At 37.8% G+C, this 21,792-nt stretch overlaps 1 protein-coding gene across 1 annotated transcript in view; it reads right to left on the bottom strand.

Moving 5' to 3' along the window:
• The window catches only part of LOC102385477 (teneurin-2), an 818,212-nt gene that overhangs the window by 530,127 nt on the left and 266,293 nt on the right, over positions 1-21,792 (bottom strand). Inside the window, exon 2 of the mRNA XM_025205636.1 lies at positions 8,919-9,002. Coding sequence (XP_025061421.1) covers positions 8,919-9,002 — 84 coding nt within the window. The remainder of the gene's footprint in view (positions 1-8,918; positions 9,003-21,792) is intronic.

Genomic DNA, 21,792 nt, shown 5'->3' with positions numbered 1-21,792 from the left:
TTTCCCTCTTCAGTTGGGAGCTTGCTGCCTTGCCATTAGTTCTTTATGATATACGCTTTACCATCTCACTTGTCTGGTCCCTGTACTGTGGTCTTGCTAAGTCCCAGTATTCTCAGTGAAGAATTATACAAATAAAGAGATACTCTCTGTGCTGTATGAATGTAAAGATTCCATTTCTCAGAATATTTATTTTTATACAGAATGCTTGACATGGTTTAGCTCATTATTTACTTATACTGCAGAAAAGATGTTATTGGAACTGTGAAGACAAGTGATCTTGGTATTTCCTGAAAAGATTGCATAGCTTAGCATATAAATGACAAGTATAGATGACCTACTCTGAAGATCAAAAATAAGACTGTACTATCAAATGTGACACAGGAAGATATAGAGGAGAGAAAGGGACAGGATCTACTGTAAATATTTAATCTATTCTTTGTCTTAATAATGCACACTATATAATAAAAAGGAAATTAGCATAGGCATATTTTTAAGTTGCCCTTTTCAGTTATTTAGGATTTCTTCAATGTCTTGAAAAACAGTTTTCATTACTACTTTCTCTAAACTTATGTCCACATTTAATCACCCAAAGTGCACCTTCACTACATACCAGATGTGTCATTAACTATTTCTGAAAAAAGTGAAATGAAATCACCCGGCATGAGAATAGTGTGGAAAAAGTCAACACTAACAGATGGTGTTTATTTTGTCACTGCTTGTGTTAAAAATTACCACTTATTCTATCAAATTAGTTTGCTTTAAGGTGGAAGCTTTATGTATAAAGTGCCACAGAAAATGCTATATTTTTATCAGCTGTCACCCAGTTCCTTAAAATATGAGCACTTGTTTTCATGGTTTCCAGTTTTCTAGGACATGGTGCAATACACAGGAGATAGGTTTGTACAAATCTGACGCGTTACAGTATTTTGCCAGCAGCTCTGTCTTGCAACATGCAATCTGTTTTGTTTCTCAAACAAATTTTGCAAATTAGTTCCAATGCTGGTGTTTCCAAGACAAAAATATTATCCAAATACTATGTCTGCCCCTATGATTTATATCACCTGATATATTGTAAATTCACTTTCTTATAACATTGAATCTAAAAGATGAGACTGTTTTTAGAATTTCTTCCATTCTCACAATTTTTTGTAATCATACAGATTCTGTTATACAGTTTGTGTGTTCCAGTGGATGATTTCTGAGCAAAATGGCATGTTGTAAGAAAAGTCAATCTGAAACTGGCTACTATAAAAATCAATAATGAAGCCCCAGGACATAAACACATTTTTGCTTATCTACTTCATAAGAGAATTTCTATTAAAAGCAAACCCCAAAACCTGTACTCGGTGAAGGCAAGTGAAACATTTCAAATCCACAGTGAAATAGCAGAGTGGATGAAATCCACTGATGGTGTTACTCCACTGACATCAATGAGATCACTATACGCATGAACTGTGTCCAGTATGTTTAAATATAATTTTCAATAAAGGTAAAAGAAAATACTTGTGTCTGAAGATTACTAGAAAAGAGCTTGTTATTTTCACTGGTTATTTTACATTTTGTGCGAGAGAGATTAGAGAGCTATGCCACACCAAATCCCCAAATCCCGAATTACCCATATTTTTGCAGTTTGGGTTCCTCTGTGTGTGTGTGTGTGTGTGTGTGTGTGTGCACATATATATTAACACAGCAGGAGAAGAAAATCCACTCTTCTTTCTTCCCTCAGAGAAAGAGAGTTTTATTCTAGGAACAATTTATTAACAACTCAGAAAAAAGGTCATTGAAACTAGATAAAGTGTTATTAATTTGTAAATATGACAGGACTGGGCCCCATGAGTGGTCGTGACACGGCCTGGTGGCCACGCAGCTGCTGCCTAACTCTGGCCTCTTGCACACCTTCTCTTTCCTATCGCCATGCCTTGATGGAATGAATTGATTGAAAAAAAGGGAGGCTGCCCCAGGGTCCCACAGTGAGCCCTCAACTATTCTTTGGCAGCAGGTTCTTCCTGGACCCCGCTGATCCCAGTCCTGTCCCATAAGCACTAAGTGGGACCCTCCTGGCTGCATTTTTTCCCAGTGCACCAGCTGCCTTAAGGGCTATTTATGGCCACCTTCTATCCCTACTGCCACCCACAGGCCTGACAGCTAGCCTGCCTCCTTCCCCCTGCACTTAGTTTATCTGTTGGTGCCACCCAGCAAGGTCAGCCTGCTACAGCCTGCCCTGTGAGTAACAGGAGCCTCCGGCTCTGTGTCACAGTAAGTCACCAAATACATCTGAGTCTGCATATATTTATGTAGAAAATATGCATATGTACTTACAAATACACATACACATACACATACACATACCACACACTTAATTATAACTATTACAAATAATCTTTAATACTGGAATGGTACTACACAATTTCAGAGATCACTGGATGCGTTCCATGACCTTGATTTATATATTTGCAATATATACACACAGAGGCTGCTTATATATGTATATATATAAAATGGTGCTTTACTTTAAACTCCATGTGCCCCTGAGCCAAGCCCAGCACATGCCCAGAAGAGGCATCACATTAGTTTGACCCGGCTCATCCAACATCTGTTTAGATCAGGCGCTTCAGTGAGGCTTTTTTGGTGCTATTATCTAATAGATGATTGAATAAGCTTAAGATAAAAGCACCAAAAAGTGCCACTGAAGCACGCGATCTATACAGACTTTGCAGAGCCAAGTCAAACTAACACGCTGCTGCTTCCAGTAAAGCACTTTTTTTCCCCATGTCTGTCAGCAGCCAGAATGCAAAACAAACACCCACAAAAACACAACACATTAAATGAACATCATGATGGTTGCAAAATGAAGTGCACATAGATTAGGAGACAGGCATACCACCTTAATTCTGTCACCTTCTATACACGCATTATGACACATTCTTTAATTACCTGGTCTCAGACTATTTTTCCCTGAGGATCTCTGCCACATTTAGTGCATAGAACAGAAGATTGAATGATCTTCTGTTCCTGACCTTAATGAACAGCTATCTGCTTTGTTTTATCATTACTTTTCAATGTGTAGCCCATACTTTTTATTTATGATCCATTGTTCAAACCATGCTCTTGATTTCATATGGTGCTTAGCTCTACATAAAATGAGAGCTTTGCAAACAGATTCATTTTTACAACACCCTACTTTATTAGAGGTGAATTAAGGTATATTGTTTTACATTTAATATTATATATAACTTTACATTTTCAAGACTCAGATACCAATTGTAGTTATAGTTGTGAAAGCCTAACATTTCAGTAAATCAGATCCTATTCTCTTCAGGTACTGACTTGCACAGACATGCAGAATTAATGATCACCTCTGAAAAGTGTAGTCTGAGTAACTTGTCTAGAACTACTCTTCAGACGACAGATCAAATTAAATTCTCCAGGACAATATTCATCTACCTATACTGGGAGAATGTAATACCTTGCCTCTTTTACAATATACTTCTCAGCGTCTGCCACAAGTGAGGCAAGGGTCGTATAGACAACAGTTTTGTTTATTATACAACCCTGATTCATTTTTAGTGGAGGACCATCCTGTATACTGGGAAAGGCAGGGATCCCGCAGAAAATGCACTATCAAGTAAACAAAACTGCATCATAATGCACATTTACAAGGTGACCAAGCTGCAGTTGCATAGACAATGTTGCTCCAAGCCACAATTTGCTCTTGTTTGGTAAGTTGCTCAGAAATAACTAGAGCAAAAGGAAATAGTAAGGATATCTTGGTCAGCCTGACAACTAATGGTCAAAGAAGTTATAAAGACAAGCAACAAGTTTTGTCACCACACAAGGAAACAGGAATGGAGTAGAGGTGATCTGAACGTCAACACAGGCTATCCTGACACTGCAGTCAAAGCAGTGACTGAACAACTTAAGAAGCAACAAGAATCAAGTGACAACTGATAAAAATCATAAAAATGATTAGGTCTATAAAAGAAAAAAAGGGCATTTCAATAGATTTAAAGAGATCAAAGGTGGATTGAAGGAGTTCTAGAAAGCAACTGGAGGAGAGGAACTCCAACTAGCAGTTGCAGCCATCAAGTCAGTGAACTGAGAAATGAATGCAAGTAGAAAATGGTGTGGTAGGTTGAAGGGTCAAAGGTATTTATTTTAGGATGAGAAACATTAAAACAAGCTTATATTGTATGAAGAAAATCTGAGTCGACAGAAAGGGACTGAGAACTTGAGAATGTATAAAAGTAGGGACCAAAACATATCAGGAGATGGGAGGCACAGGGTCACTGAAGAATGTGGAGAGGTTAAAGGAGAACATTCTGTCAGTGATGAGAAAAAATGAGAGTGGTAGGTAAATGAAGAAAAGTCACAACAGATTTTGCTACTGCTTTCTTTAATCTGGTATAACAGGGTAGTCTGTCTTTTTAAAGGAGCTAGACAGCCCTGCAGTTAGAGACCAGCTGTGGGTGATTACCTGGCATTTAAAAGCCCAAGGGGAGAAACGGTCAGGAGCTCAAGCTGGAAAGGAGCAGTTTCCAGGCAGGAAGCAGACTGAAATCCAACAGATCTCACCTCTAAGAAGGCCCAGAGATAAAGGGGGCTTTCTTGTCACCTGGAGAAAGGCTAAAGGCTTTGTTTGTTTGTTTGGACCAAGATATATTCTTATCTATACATTATTTTCTAATAGTGCAAGTGCTTGAATTGCATGCCACAAATGTTGAGGAGATATTTAACTTTCTTGATAACTTTCAACAGTAATAAATACAAAGCTCATCTCAGCTTGTTTAAAAAAAAAAAGGCATGTTGTTGGCCATATTCTCCTACTGGACATTACCTAAAGAAGAAAGGAAGATCCTGACAGAACCAAACCTTCTGTGCTAGTTTTATCACCTGTTTCTTGTTTTCAGGGTTCCTTCCTGACATTCTAAAACAAAGTTGTACGTGTAACAAGGTAGTTAATATAGCTTTCCAATTGTATGTATGATTTAACAACAATAAACAGAATCAGTTAAGCAGTACAGACAGAATATATTAAAAACAAAAAGCAGTTCCATACTAAAGCAAAGAAGTATTCTTAAAGTATGGCTGGACAGAATGAGTTTAAGTACCTAAAACAGGTAACTTCTCTGAGTAAGAAGTGGCTTTACCAGTTTATTTAAAAATACAGTGGGGGCTGAAAAATGTTATCAAAGGGCAGGAATGGGCATCCTATAAGCAACACCGCCATCAACAAGATCCACAAGTAGCATCCTCAAGAAGCCCGTGATTTAGACTTAAACTGCATCTGCTGTTTGATAAATTGAAATGTACTTCATGGGTTCAGTTGTGCAAAGAACTGTGCATAGCCTGCGTAATACTGTCACTGACACCAAAGGTTATCGAGAATGTTGTATGAACATTGCTGCCCACACATGAAACTTACTTGCCCCAGTTTTGCAGGGAGATGGACAAGAATGCAACTCTCTTAACCAATCTGAGCACTACCAACAATCACTCATAATGCAGGACAAGACTCCTACGTTATCCGTTTCTACTTGGTAGACTACTGTCAAACCCGTCTACACTTGTTGCTACTGAGACCCTATCACCCTCGTTTTGTAAAAGGGTTAAAAAGCTGGGGTAAAGGGGCTGTCTAGTTGCTGTCTAAGGCATTATGGTCCAAATTCAGCTCTCCAGGGGACGCTTTCTTTTGTATCTACTTTCAATTCCATGTTATCAGGGAACCAGATCAGCTATAGAACTAATACATTCACTAGATACTTACTGACCTACCTCACCAGGTTACTAACTAGTTGTTAGGAAGTGAAAAAAACCCATCCTGCCCCTAAGAAAAAGTCCTTCCAAGTCCCCAGAAGGCAACTAACAGAAGACCCAAAGCAGTTCAAAACATGCAGCTGTATACCAATGTATATACTCTCCTCCAGTGCACAAGGGTTATTGGTTTACCTAAGCCCCATTAGACAGCCCACCTACACAACCTCCCTCCCAGCCCCTAAAGGGAGGGCCCTTGAGCAGCCACTACTCTCTTTTCCCCAGTAAAAAACATGTGTTTGAGGCTGTACAGGTTACAGTCTACTCAGATCTGTCTTCAAGATATATCTTGCTGTCTGCATATCTAAAGTGATCATCACTATAGTACCTAGAGAGGAAGGGTTCAGCATTTAGCTGAGCTTCCTCTGATTGCTGCCTGCTGAAAATGTATTTGTTTTTTGATGGTATCTTACTCCTTGACACTTACTGAATATATCAGAGGATTGCACATTTGATTTGGGGGAAAAGTGTCACCTAGATCCCCACCTGTGCTTCAGGATGCAAGCCCTTTTCTGTTCTTGCAGCTATCTTTTGGTTTTTTTCCCCTGCTTAGTGATTCCCCATGCTTTTTTTCGGGGCATACACATTTTCGCAGAGAGTGCCTGAAATTGTGGTTTCTATGAAAATTGCGAAATTGCAATTTCAGTAGATCCCTAGTCATACCCTATGTCAAAATGATTGTATATGCAGAAATTGCATCTTGCATTTTTATGCCATTTTGTCATTTTTATAAAGAATTCTTTCCAGCTACTGTGGAGTCATGAATAAAAATGAAAACTGCTGTAAAATCTAGTGCTGACTATATATTCATTATTACTATCTCCACTACATATTAATGTTCTATTTCATTAATTTCTACAGCAACAAATTCATGGAATGTTGCACAATTTAAAATAATATATAAATCAAACTATCATCAATGGCACCGGGGTTCATGTTCTTGGGAAAGCTATATAAACAGGCAAAGAGAAATAATTTAATTTGAAAAATGCTCCAAATGGCAGGAAGTGATCTCAAGAGAGGGGCTTTTTAAGTCAGCCCTGTGGACAGACTTCAAGGAATTCTGACAGACACACTCAAATACTGCTATCAGTTCAGTTATTCAGTGATAAATTATTTTTAGCCAAATTCCACTCACTAGTAGCTACATCACTACCTAGACACTATGGTCACAGTCACTTCTCAGAAACACAAAGAAATACAGAAGATCAATTTTAATCTTCATATAATTTTCTTTTGGTCACTATTAACATCATGTTTGGACTGGATTAATGGAATATAAACTAATATAAAGGAATGCAATTCCTGCGGCTAACAGTTCTCTCTTTACCCTCTACCTCTCTCTCAGGAAACCTGAACTAATTTTGAAGGACCGAACCCCTCATGCTGACAGTAGTTAAAGACTTTTTGAACATCCTCAGTTTCCACTGATTTCAAAGACAGTTGAGATTCCTCATTAATTTTTAGTTGTCATTTGATATGGCCATTGCTAAACTGGTACAGTGCTTGTTCAGGCAGATTTGTGCAGATTTGCCGCATAACAAGCCCTAAGTAGAGATAATGTTCACAAGATACCATCGGTAATCAAGCATGTTGAAAGAAAGAGTATATTAGAATTTTAAAAATAAAGTACATTTGAAAATCAAAAGGGGAAAAAAATCTCAAAACATGGTTAATGTTGAATAAACATTAGAATTAAGAATATTATTTTCATTTAAGGCTGTGATTCTACAGAACATTTACACCAGGTACTTAAATGCTCAGCTGAATGGGGGAAAAGTGTCACCTAGATTTTGCAGGTGATTGTTGTAAAAGAGAGGAAGAGAAAGAGTTCTAGGAAAAATATTTCATCTGCTCATCCAGTCAAATAAAGCAGAAATTGAAGCCTTGAGAGCATAAGACCTTATCAGAAATGGCTCTTGGGAAATTAGGCAGGGAACAATGGAACATATTGACTAAGATCTAAGGTTAATATAAATGGATCTATCCAACGAATGAAAACAATGCTTTGCATTTAAGAGATGCCAGGTGGAGGAGCTGAGTGAATGGGTGTTATTAATCATTACTTCATAGATACTATCATATTAAAAAGCTTTTGGATCCAGGTATTTCATTCTTCTGAGGAGTGGGATTGCAGAGGGTGAACTCCATAGGAGAGTTCAAGCCTGGACCTGGACTCATGCCAAAGCCGTAAATGGGTACCTGGGTCAGATGGAAAGCCAGATGTGATGCTAGCCACATTGTTCCTTCTTTATGTATTTAGCTATAGAAATTGGTATGCCTTAAATGCATCAGGTCATTGGACAGTTAGATTTGCATAGACAATTGATACTGACCTTGACTTTCATATGCTTAATAATAAAAAGAACACTTTTTAAAAACACCATCCCTTTCTTTTTCCACGTGATGTTACCTATTTTGCTGTTCTTCTGTCAGTACGGTAACTCCTCATAAAAATTCTGACTATTATAAGGAATCTCTAAGAAAAAATCTTTGTAATATACTGAAAGGTACTGTTCTGTTTCAAAACTCATTTTGATCAAAATTCAAATCACAACAAAAATAAACACAGCTATTGTGAAATTTGTCATTAAAAGGCTTCAAATTCTCTGAAGGGGTATATATATATCACATGCAAACTTAACTGGCAGTTTAAAATGTATGCATCTTTGTAAATACACTACTAGTATAGATTGCAGAGTTGTCATTATTATATCTAAATAAGTAGGTTTGTCATTCATATCATCATTCAGTTCTCCTTGTGCCCACACTGGCATACACCAGCTTTCTTGAAGTAATGTTGGCACAGGGAATTGTGACTCCTCCATCATCTAATGTTCTGGTAGGAGTCTCAATGACAAATTCCCCAGATTATACCCCATCAGCTAGTACCCCAAAACAACTGTCTGTACTTGTCTGAATAAAAATCAGGTTTATTTACTGTGAAGTAGAAACAACACTGCAGGAGAAGGAAAAACACAACAAACCACAAATAAAGTGAGTGATAAGCACAATATAAACACAGATAAACTGATCACTGCTGAAAGCATTTCTAGCTAGGCTCCAAGTTTACAGAGAATATGGGTTAAGCAAGATGAAAACCTTACGTATCAGAGAGTTCTTTGTCTCAGCCAGCTGCTGCCAGCCTGTCTTTCTGTCTTTCAATGTCTCAGAAAGGTGTGTATGAAAATCTAAATAAAATAAAATAAGTACGTTTTAGATGCAGCTCTTTTTTCCATCTACCATCCCCCACACATCTTTGGTGTAAAATAGATCAACAAGATAGCTCACCCTCTCATACTGACAGTAATAAAATATTTTAATAATAAAATGTTATTCATATAGAAATTGCAAAGCTAGCTGGAATCTATCAATTAATCAAATTTAAAAGGCAAAAGTGCAGTGCTATATAACTCCTATAAGAACCTGCTCATGCAAGGTGTTGAAAACCCTGATTTCTCACTGTTGTTTATGGAAATAGACAGTATTCAGCATCTCTCCAATGGGATCCAAAATATTACTGAGACTTGTGTGAGTATATAGGACTGAAGACTGCCTTTGAATAGATACACATTGGTTTTTCCCCTGAAACCAGTGAAAATTGCACATGCATACTAAACGGTGAAATAGACATTTAAGATCATAAGAAAAAAAACATTATTTTTTAGCAAGTGACCTGAGCTCATGTAGTTCAATAATGTAAGTTACATGTTATGTCCCTTAAGAAGACAATTTTAACCACCTTAAACACAGTTTCTTAATTAAATATACTTAGACAACAGTCACTTTCCATTTTTATAGATTACTTTTTGTTACGTGTTTACTGGAGTTGCATCGATTTAAATTCAGAAACAAGATATTCATGTTCATTTCTGCTGAGCTAGATGTGAAAACAGTGGTTCAGAATAAAAATCTCAATTGTTTCAAATGTTATTTTATCAATTTTAGCAGAACTAGCTGGAAAACTGATATCTAAAGACCAAAACTTGTATGGTAAATTATCATTTAAAAATAATCAGCTTTTCACCATAGAGTAGTTAGACAGAAACTAATCAAATGGCTTTCTTTCGGTTGTGTATAACTATTTTGAATCTAAATGCACATATTTCACAAGCAGCAGGAATGTTTATTGTTTTGCTAAGACTTGAACAGCATAAAATATCTTCAAGAATTTGTTAGACTAGAGAAGTTAAATATGGTAACAACAATAGCGTTGAAAGATGCTTAACCAAAAGATACATCCTTTAAAGTCTCAGCAAAGCTCTGAGGAGACAATAAGCCTGAAAACTCATTTCAGGTCTGGTTTTTAGAAGTTTAAATTGTTCGAAATTTGACAAGTTCCATTGGGAGATCCAGTTATTTGGTCCTTCTCAGTCAGCACCCAGCATCTTTCAGATTCAAGCACAAACTAACTGATGAACCAAGGTGTCAGGTTCAGAACAGAAAATATGTCAGTCCTGCTTTTCATTTGTAATGCTGAAGTGATACTGTTACTGTGATAGTCCAGGAAATATGCCGTAGGCAAGGATTTTTGTGGGTGATATTTTTATTGGACCATAGCTGGGATAGACTTAGACAAGTGTTTGGGTAGCATGGAAGTCTTCCTCAGGAAACAGAAGTCCAATAAAAGATATCACTCACAAAAATCCCTGCTTGTCATTGTCACTTCATAGTTGGCAAAAAGTCCACTGTTCAGTTTGAGCTGAAAGTCTATTGCTATCGTACTGAAAAAGGATTTTTTCCCCCACTTGTACTGAATGCATTAAAAGAAATGTAGTACAGTTTCAGGAAAAGTAGGGGTGAGATCCATTTTAAATGGTGTGTATATTTCTGAACTGAAACATTTGTTACTGAATTAACTAGAAGAACAAAATCTTCCAAGATTAAACGTGATAATGTCGGAGGAAAAAATTACTGAAGAGCATGCGGTATCTTAAAAATACATAAAGCAAAAAAGACGCATGTGATTCAACAAACTGGCCACTAAGTGCCCTTGTTGCACTGCACACATCCAGACAAGGTATGATGTGCTATAAAAGCTGAACACCTACCAACACTGATTCAAAATAAGTCATTTTCAGGTACTGTGGCCCAGGTCTAATCAGTTCAGCTTTATCTTTGATGAGACAGACTTTTGATTTAAAAGCAAGAAGGAAAATATTGTAGATTTTCAAGAGCACTCCACTGCAAATAAAAAGCTATCAATAATATGAAGAAAAATGAAGTCCAGCTAAGAAGACATTAAGAAACATAGAAAGTGAGGTGCTTATCAAATATTAATACTAAAAATAGCTGATTTTTTAAGTCAAATCGCAGATAAACAACCAATAATTCACTGCAGATTTGTTCATTTCAATGGTACCAATAATTTCTCCAAAGATGTGGTATTAAAATTAGAGAGGAAAAAAGAGATCTTAAATACTTTGTTTTGTTGGTATTGGATTTTTCTTTTTTATATAAACTCATTGGACATTATATATTATCTGTAATCTATTATCTTGACAGAGATATGAATACAAATACATAAGAAATGACAAAATGATGGTAAATGATAGGCTATACATAGCCTCACTACTCAACAGAGCAAGTGGGGCCTGTCTTCCTTGTATTATTTATGATACTTGTACCTTCAGAAGTGCACACTGAAGACAAATATCCAGTCCCACTGTATCCACTCTGCATGCTATTTACAAGCGCACCATTTAAAGGGTTAATTATATTGCATAGAATTTCTGTTTTGTTTTTAATGTTCTTACACTTTTTATTTTATTGACTGAGAACCAATATGGTATATTTAGTAATCCACGTGAAGGTTGATTTTCAAATATGCTTCCTACATAGGTAGACAGAGTTATTTGGGTAAATCTGATATCTTTTATTAGACCAACTAAATAGCTGGAAAATGTTATTTGGTCTAATAAAAGATATCAGATTTACCCAAAGAACCTTGCCTGCCTATGTCCTTAGACCAACACGGCTACAACCTACACCCCTTCCTATATAGTGAATTTTGCACAACAAAACACAAAGAAGCCTATTAAATTATGGAAAACAAATAGTACAAGCAATATTTTTGCTTCTGAAATTGAAAACCCCATATCTGATAAAAGGGCTAGTGGACAAAATATCTGCTTGCATGAGAAAAATAGAATGATATGAAAACCAGTACTTTTTTCATATATGTATGTCTTTACCCAACTTATTGCCCAGATACACCCCTTAATGTACTTTCAAGATGTAAATACTGCATGGAAACTTGTTTGTGAGGTCAAAGGTGTTCAAACTTGCATGTGAAGATATTTGCAGCTGCATATGCAATTTATTCATAAATACATAACGGTATGAGATGAATATTTAGTCTATATAAATACATATTTTGTTTATTTACTAGAGACAGAAAATCCTGCATACTTTGCAAAGTGACATAGCATTTTAACAGCGTAGATTAGACATGGACAGATTACTTGATCAGCAGTGGCATGAACGAATTGTGTTGATCAAGGAAATGCCAGGAGAACCTTTACACTACATAAGGACACATACAGTTTTTGCATATGCCACATGTTTGAAGAGTTGATTTACAAATATTTGGGAATATGGATTTCCTATTATATTATATTTTGCCTGCCTAAACCCATACATCCAGACTTCTTTATTGTTACAAGATAAACTATTAAAATATTTTTTGCATAAAATGTCACAGCTAGATGCAAATGCTGGGTCTTTCACTGCAAAGCCATCAGTCTCTCCTTTTTCAGTGGAATAAATTAGTTATTTCTTGTCTAAATGGCTGCAAATTAATAAACCTTAAAGCTTTCATTGGCCCAGGGCTTAATATTACACATCCTATGCCTCTAATACATTTAAAGAAACAAAGACAAAAATACATCTCTGGCAAACCAATGGGTGAGCAGAAAAGGGAAGAGTGATTCATGGGCAGAGGTAGGCAAGGCAGTCAAAGATTTTAATATATTTTACAGATACGTGTCATCAACCACATAGGAACACCCTCAAAAATAGACATGTATATGCACTCTCCCCCTCCCCCCAAAGGTTATTAAACTAGGGAGTTCTACTATATTTGCTATAGTAAATGGGATTAAAATCTGCATTACAACATAGTAGTTTTGTAGTACAGACAATTAAATCAAGCATTTTAGGGGGTTGTAATTTACTAGTGCATGCTACGTTATATAGTATTATATATTCCACTTTTATTTTGGAAATGAGAGAGAGAGAGAGAGAGAGAGAGAGAGAGAATTACATCGACATTGGATCACATTGCCCTTTATAAACTTGTATATGTTAAGTGAAATGACTATTTCCTCTTTGTCCTTATCTCTAGCCACCTTGGGAGTTTTGAACCTTACAATTACAAAGAATACAGATGAGGACAACAAACTGTTCCCCCATGGAAGCTGAGCCATCCATCTTTTTGATGTACGACATCTAAAACAAATTTCTCAAAAATAATTTTCCACTGTGCAGTATCCATGGTTCTGTTTCTCCAACAATTCTTAACAAAGGTTTTGTTGCCGATGCCCAGAGGAAAGAGTATTTTAAATGTTGAGACACTTTAAAAATAATGTCATCTGTTGGGAAGTCTCTGAGGGTATTACCTTCCTTTGACACATTCAGGGAGTTAAACCTAATTGCATTTAGGGTTATCTCTAGCAGCTACGCTCAGAATCAAACATCCTCATGAGGACTATTGTTCTAACTAATCTACTTATTAAGCTTTTATTCAGATTTAATACAGTCTTTTATAAAAAAAATCTCAAAGGGACAGTAATGGATTTTGCAATTATCTGACAGGATAAAGTAGACTATGACCTACAATCACTGGTCTCGCAAAGAAACTGTTTTGTAAGTAAACCCCTACATCATTATATTTCATTTTAGTCCCAGTCCCACATGCCTCATTCCTGGCCTGTATAAAATGCAGCATACATGAACTGGCTTCCTCTTATACTTCCCTGTCATTCACAAGGACTTTGAAGTCCTCCCATTTTGCCCAGCCATCCCTATTCCTCTCTCAAATCTCCGTAAGCACTCATGAAGTGATGGTACTAGGGACACTTGCCTTCCTGTCCCACCCTGCCCCCTCCCTACACCCCCTCCTGCAGGCAGCACAGCTGGAGCAGAGCTAAGCAGAGTCCATGGGGCCGAGGGACGATGCGGGCTGCCTGCTGTGCAGCTCAGGGCTCCCTGCCCTACTGCCTTCCCCCCAGGGCCTTCACAGCCCAGCAGACAGGACTTAACATGGGAGAGCAGAGCAGGATGGGGGGTATCGGTGTCACCGACACCAGGGCCCTGTGCCAGCCATGCCTTGGCAAGCCCCAGGTGGAAAGGAACTCTGCCAGCTTGCAAGGGGAAACCCATGGTTTCCCACATTTTTCTCCATCAAAGGAGAAAATTTGCATTTTTCCATGGTGAACAGAAAACCCAGGATCCCTGAACATGATACTGGGATAATAATTGAGTGTATGGAGGGGAATCTGGGACAAATGCTGTCCCAGAGTCATTCTGCCCAGGACTGGGACTTGATGTTTACATTTCAGTACTGTCCCACCCAATTAGAGGCCTTAGATGGGACCTGGTTTTAAAATTAGAAGCTGTACCCTACTGAAAGTACCAAACTGGACTCCTAAATCTTCCTCTTTCAACCCATGCCTGAAGTCCATACTCTGAAACTTGATTTTCATCATCTCAAACCTTTTGTTAAATAATACAAAATACTAATTAACTTTGTAGCTCTTGCTTTGTGCATCTTAAAATTTCCCATCTTTTCCCTATTTCTAATTAATTATTCAAGTTCTAGTCTAGTCTCTGCCTCCTCCCCTATGGTTGATTCCATTTCCCTGCTCCCCCAGTCATGACCAAAGTACTGACCCTGTCCCCTCTCCTATGTCCCATTAATGATTATGCATACTTTACTTCTGCAGTACAGAGGGTGAAGGGGTTGTTCCCCACCTGTGACTATTCTTTGACTGCTTTGGAGATGAAGAGAATGATCCTGTGGCTGGGCACTCCCCTGCACTTGTATCCGGCTGGAGTCACAAAGAACCAATCTGCAGCCTGCCTGGGGATCTCACTGCCCAGCAGGGAGGCTGCCGTGGAGCAGCTTCGAATCATTGTTCTCGTTCTCCTTCTATTTCCAACCTCATCCCGCTGCAAGGTGATCAGCAGCATGGAAGCACTGCTGAACAATTGCAGCAGCTCAGAGACGAGGCAGCCATTCAACAACATGGTCCCAACGTATGTAGCAATGCACAGCTGACTGTGCTCAGGAATGCGTGTGAGGCTAAGGCCCCTGACATGTTATACTTTAAGGAAGCAGCATCCACATAGCAAATGTACCTGACATATTCTTCATCCATTTTTAATCTGTATTTTGCGGCCTCTTTCCTGAAACAGATCAACTGTAGTAACTAATGTCTGGCTTGCAGCTGACTCCAAAAGTCTGTGGCATATTCTTGTCCCTTTTGATTTAGGTGCTTTCATCACTGATCATCACTGTCTTCTGCTTCATCACCCTGGCATGCATGACTGCTTTTGAATGCGCTTCATGTGTTTTCTTCCTTACTGATCTGGTTAGAGTATTCTGGAAACATTCTTCCAACATCACCTTGTGGAGGAGGGGGTGGTTAAGGGCTTGGATTTCATCACCGGCTCTTAAATCTATATCTGATCACTGACAACGCCAAGTTGCAGCCATTCTGTAATTTCTTCCTTTTCTTCTTCCTACATCCCTATTCTTTTCCTGCCTATCTTAACCCTTGTTCTTTCCCAGATAAAAGCCAGTCACTGTGCCTTACATGAATATGACCAGGGTGTAAATTTCTCTCCCCTTCAGCTCTGTTATGACTGCTCACTTTTCCTCAGTTCTGAAAAAGTCCCAACATTCCCATTTTCACTACTACATAAGGGGGTGCTAATTTTCGTTTCTAAGCAGTTCAAATTACTTCTTTTCCTCTTAGGCCAATAGAAATTTTCATCCATATTTTAATTACTTAATTTTATTACCATAGTTGTGAGATATTAAGTCTCAACATTTGAAATTTGATCCTAGTACAGCATAGGGTTGGAGTTTAGATTCAAGCTCGTCTTGTCCATTTTGGGCCAAATATACAAAGGGACAAATATACAAAGAGCAAATTTTTAACTTACTATAAATGCCCTCTCCATGCAACTGGTCACTACAAAAAACAAAACTAAACAAATGAAAAAAAAAAACCAGAGGAAAATCAGATTTTGATTAACAGAAATGAAAAGCATCCAAAAACCAGTATATGAACTGTTCTGCTTTGTTGTGAAGCCTGCCATTTCTGCATCTAACCTGATTATATAATAAAAAGGCCTATGCAATTGTTCTTTTCTTCTATTGTCTTTAGGTGATAAAATTACCTATTCTGCTGTATTTTCTCTACTCTGTTCTTTTTTACATTTTCCTTATGATGTGTTGCTTGATCTTTTCTTGTCCTTGGAGTCAGAGTCAGTTATTCACTTTTCTCATTCTCTGAACTACAGTCACCAAGCCAATTAAACTGAAAAAAGCCTGCATCTTCATATTTATGTGCAGTATTGTTTCAGTAACTCACAAATGCCATTCTCTTCAGCACAGCATTCTCTTCCTTTCTACCATCAATGCAACCCATTTTTTTCTTAAAAGATATACACTTCAGTATTTTAAGACACTTTCCAAAGCATGCAATTATGAAAAATTCCATAGAAAACAGAGAACTAATACTAGTTTGAGTACAACTGGTAGCTCATTATAGCTCATTGAAGTCAGCTGTAGATGTGCTACATTTTCCCCTCTCCTTATTCACAAAGAACACATTTTAGAAAATCACAAGTGAAGGACTATGATCTATGACTGCATCAGTCTGGCACCTGAAACTTCTGCCACTTCATATGGCAGTTCATACTGTCCTATATGGTGGTAAATAATATTGGCATTAATCATATCATACCAGGAATCAGATTTTGTTAGCAGTGATTATATAGAACAAAGTAGGAAATCAACTATGTCCAAAACCTATGCAACAGAAAATGACAAAGAAAATCTCTCCATTATCATCTATTTTCCAAAGGCTAGTAAAAATAATAGGATCTATTTTATCATTCAAAAGTGAGGGCAAATGCAACATTCAGAATACTGTAGTGTTAATTGGTGTTCATGTCTTTGAAGGAATGTGGGTTTGTCTACAAACAGACACTCAAAAAAGTTAATCCAGGTGTAGTAAAACTGTGAATTTAAAGTAGATTAGTTAGCTCAAGTTAATCCCTTTATAGACTCTCTCATTCAGAATAAAAAGGTCTTAAGTCGGTTTATCTTAAACTAAGCCAAATTAAAGCTACTTTAATTCAATATGAGTAGTTACATAGGGTTTTAATGTGGTTTAACTAATCCACTTTATATCCACACTTTAAATTAATTTGGATTATATTTTCCTGAAAGTCCATGGGTAGGTAAGCATTGATATACCCATAAGTACCTCGCCATACAGCAGAAATTTTGGCCACATCAAAAGAAAAATGTGGAGACTGTTTATTTTGCTAGATCTCCAACAAACCCCAATCATTTTGCTAGATACCCTCCACAAACAGATCTTGCTATTCTTATATAAAAAGGAAAGTCAGGAACACTTTCCAGGCATTATTCCCCACTTGAGGTCACATTAACACTAGGGTAACTCCACTAACATATTAGGCATGGTTTACATGTAACATTGTCCATTCAATGTAAATTTGAGCACATATGCTCACTTCAGCCTTAACCTAATATAGTACAGATTCAAACATAGAGGACTCAGAGGAAGCAAACCAGTGCACTGACCTGGCACTAGCAAAGACTAGTGCTTTAGTGCATTAACCTTTTGCAACCCACCCAATCATACAGCCTTCACAAACACAAGGTAATGCGCTACAACACCCATAAGAAAGAAAGAGTCCTTTAAAATCGACTGTATTTTCCAACTGAAATGATGAGAACTGTCCATTTTCCACAAATAGATCCAGCTTCATCCCAATGGAACTATAAACAGAGCATTTCAACTAGGAAGCATCATCAGGCACTGAAGTGGAAATTATCTACCAAATGCTATTCTGCTCCTTCCTTTGTCAGTACAGGAATAAAAGTGATGTTAACCATTCTTGATTGGATTGTATTAGTTTTAATTTAAGAGAGAATGCAAGCAAAAATGGTGCATTGTGACAGTCCTAACGTAAGTATCAAGGCATTCATAGAAAAGTAGAGAGGATGTTCTCCACTGAAGACACACTGTTCTATTAGTACTAAAACTATTATACCAAATAATGTGAGGGGCAAAGATTTCTTAGGGTGATATCTTTTATTGGACCAGCTATGTAGCTGGGATAGAGTTAGATGAGCTTTTGAATTCAAGGCATATTTTGTCAGGTCTGACCAGAATGAGCCAGGCACAGCACAGAAGGTAACATTTTAGAGATGACTGATCCAATGTGCTAAGTACTCTCATGGTAACTATGTGGGTGAAAGTAAACAGCAACTATGCAACAGAATGAACTCTCACAGAAAAAATGTACAAAGGACACATACCCACACCCACACACTATTAGGAGTGCACTTCTTACAGAATACCCACCCCCTCTCTGACCTCAGTATCCTTGGGGTCAAAGGAAGTATACCTAACATCTTTAGACTGCAAACTTGGGAACAAAAACTCATAAGCTGGCTGGACACTAAGAACAAAGGACTAAACAATGACATTGGCTTTATGGCACATTATATTTTACCTGACTCCCAAATACTTTCCACACATCAAAGGTAAGAACAACCCTCCTCTGTTTTGGTAAGCCTTGATTTCCCAGTAATTAGCCTTTTTTCTTCTACTGTGCATCTGTTACCCCTGGGAATCTCTGCCACTGCCTCCAACAGCACTTCTTTCCTGTGTTGTGCCTGACTTGTTCTCATAAGACCTGGCCAAGAAGGTCTAGCAGTTGAAAGCTTGTCTAACTTTATTGCAACAACATAGCTGGTCCAATAAAAGATATCAATCATCCTAAGAAATCCTTGCCTCTAGCATAGTTTCTGAACCATCATGGCTACAACATCACTCTTATATTACCATACCAAATAATATATTTTTAAACTCTGATAAAATAAAAATAATGAAAGTGACCCTCAGAGCACCTGAAAATACATTTTACTTGAAGAAGCTTCTGTTACTAATTCTGTCCCCACTACTGGGATAGGGAAGGGGTTGTTATCCATAGCAGGTGTCATATGGAACTGATTATCCCTCTCATAAGGTGGAAGAATGGGCAGACACTGAACAATGATTCCCAAGTTGCTAGTTTCACCCTACGCTTGGAATTGAAAGTACTATAATCATGACACGCAGACAGACACTTGCCTCGGATTAGCAGGGGGTAAACGAGATGACTTCATGAAGTCCTTTAGAGCACTACTTTCCTATGGTTCTATGGCATGATTTACAGGCATGAAACTTAGATTCCAAGTGCTGGAAACTCTTGACATGTGATCATAGCTGTTGTCTTATATTTGGTTTGGAGGTACTACAACCACAAGAAAAGGGAATGTGTTGAGTCTGTCACTGGCTTCCTTCTTTGAAGTTTACTCAATTATGCTTCTGTCTGATTCTCTGACAGAAGTGTGAAAGATAACATAAAGCCGACAAGGAGGGATTGAAGGAGCTAGTTATGTTCTGCTCTGATCAAGCAGAAAAAAAGATATTGCTATAAAAGATGGTAGACCAGGCATAGAGGAGATGTTGGAAGATATGTTGGACTTTTAGAACTAAAAGCTGGGAAGCTACAGAAGGAAGAAAAATTATGAGAAATTTCCACTCCTAGAACTCTTTCCAGGGGAGGGAGCAGGACAGGCATTCAGGGCTGGAGAGGAGAAGGAACAGGGATCCTCTGTCTGAGGAGCAGGAAAGTTGCTTAGGGGGGTGCTCCAGTTCCCTCCCAGACTTGGGTCCCCAGACTGGTTCTCTCAGTTTAGAAAGGAAGCAGGGGACAAGGAACAATAGTTCCTCTACTCAGATCCTGACATTGGGAGCAAAATAAGGAGATAATGGGCATTGCCCCTTCCTGCTTCCTAGACCAGGGGCTCCCTAGGGACCCTTGTCTGGGGTGCAGGCAGGATGTGGCAAGGAGCAGCTCCTCCAGTTTGGTCTGGGAGAGGACAGGAGCAGCCAACCAACCTTCCCACCTGCTCCCAAAACCAGGTCTGGGGAATGGGCATGGGGTTTTGACCCACTATTTCACTCCCTTCCCATACCAGACCAGGAGGGGAATATACAACCCTTTTTTTTTTTTTTGCAAGAGAATTTCTCTCAAAAGGGAGATTTTCCAGGTTAACACCTGGGATATCTTTCTCCTGGAAGAGACATGTTTCTCCCAGGAGAAATGGAGTGAATACTAGTAAGCTTGTGTCTACCAAGAAAGTGGCAATTATCCTGGTAGAAATAATGTAACACCTTTACATGGCCTATGTCAGTACCAGCTACAAGGGTGCACTGGACACTGATACAATTCTCTGACAAGGGCTCTTCTGTTTGTCACACTCATTTTCTCCATAAATCATCTGTATCATTTTTGTCACCATCACCAAATAGCCAGCTTAATTGAAAGGCAGTTCCCCACTCTCCTCTTAATAGGATTTGATTAGAAACCCCACAAAAATCTGCTAGCAAAATGTTAATTTGTATTGAAATGATTCAGCTTTGACTTTAAAATTCTGAGGGTTTTTCATTATTCTCCATTAAGAATTAACTTATTTTTAAAGTATTTAGGTAAGTTATTAGGTAATTAATGAGTTGGTGGGTCTGTCACAAAAAATCTGAGAAAAAAGTCATAGATGACTCATAGTATCTTTAATAAAGAAGATTTTTTGTGATATTGTCACTCTCTTCCAGCCCTACACCTACTGTTGCTTATCCAATTCCCTTATTCAGCAGCCTCCCCCTATCATCAGAAATCTCTATGGATGGGAATTAGGGACAGATTTTTAAAAGGTATTTAGACATCTAGACTATAGATTCTGTTCTGTGACTACAAGAGCTGACAAAGATTACACTGGATTTCTTTTCTGAGGTTCTCCCTCTCTTGAAATCATACTTACAATTGGAGTTCAATTGAGCCACAAATAAGCATCATTTGTTTTCCTCTTTTATCTTATCTTTGTTCCACAGGAATTTAAATGCAAATGTGAAATGGAATGAACACCAACAAATGCATCACCTGATACTACAGTATGATTGCAATCTATAAAATAATAAGAAAAAAAATCCCTTGTGTCACAACATTCTGCAGTTGGAAATGATATAACAACATTCAGTGGATGTTATTTTTGCAACCAAATTTAAACAGAAACAATTTGAAAAGTGTTTGATTATTTATAAATCAGTGCTGTAATGCACTTTCATGTTTGTTGAATTGTAAACATTATCTTCTCTAAACAATTAAAGAAAAAAATGGCATGAATCAAAAGGCAATGAAACGTTCTTTGCATGCCTTTTTTCTTGGGTTCTAAAATTAAAACGCTTCAAAGAGGCTTCATATTTCAAAATTTTGGAGCACCCAACTTCCAAAAATCAGAAGTTTTAATGGAGCCACAAACTAAGAACATGTAATATACCGTCACTGTTGAAAACAATGTCTAATCACTTTTGAAAAATGAGGCTACTGCATATAATTATTAATGATTAAGTGGCAAACTTGAGGTTTAAATGTATTAATTTCTAAATCCTCTTTCCTAGCTACAAAAATTTGTGTGTTGGGCCCCACCTCATCCCTTATACTTCTTTCAGTTGCCAGGACAGGCACCTTATCATCCAACTGTATAATACACCTATCATCCCACTCATATCTACACCCTGTGCAAGCAGTACCAATCCAATTCCTAGCTGAATAATCCATCCAGCATCTCTTTCTTAATTTCAAGTTACTCGGTAGAAATTGATAAGTAGG

The sequence above is a fragment of the Alligator sinensis genome, unplaced genomic scaffold (genome assembly GCF_000455745.1).
Source record: "Alligator sinensis unplaced genomic scaffold, ASM45574v1 scaffold7_1, whole genome shotgun sequence".
In the NCBI taxonomy this organism is placed as follows: Eukaryota; Metazoa; Chordata; order Crocodylia; family Alligatoridae; genus Alligator; species Alligator sinensis.
Note: the sequence above shows the minus strand (reverse complement) of the source record. Positions and strands in the feature narration are given on the sequence as shown.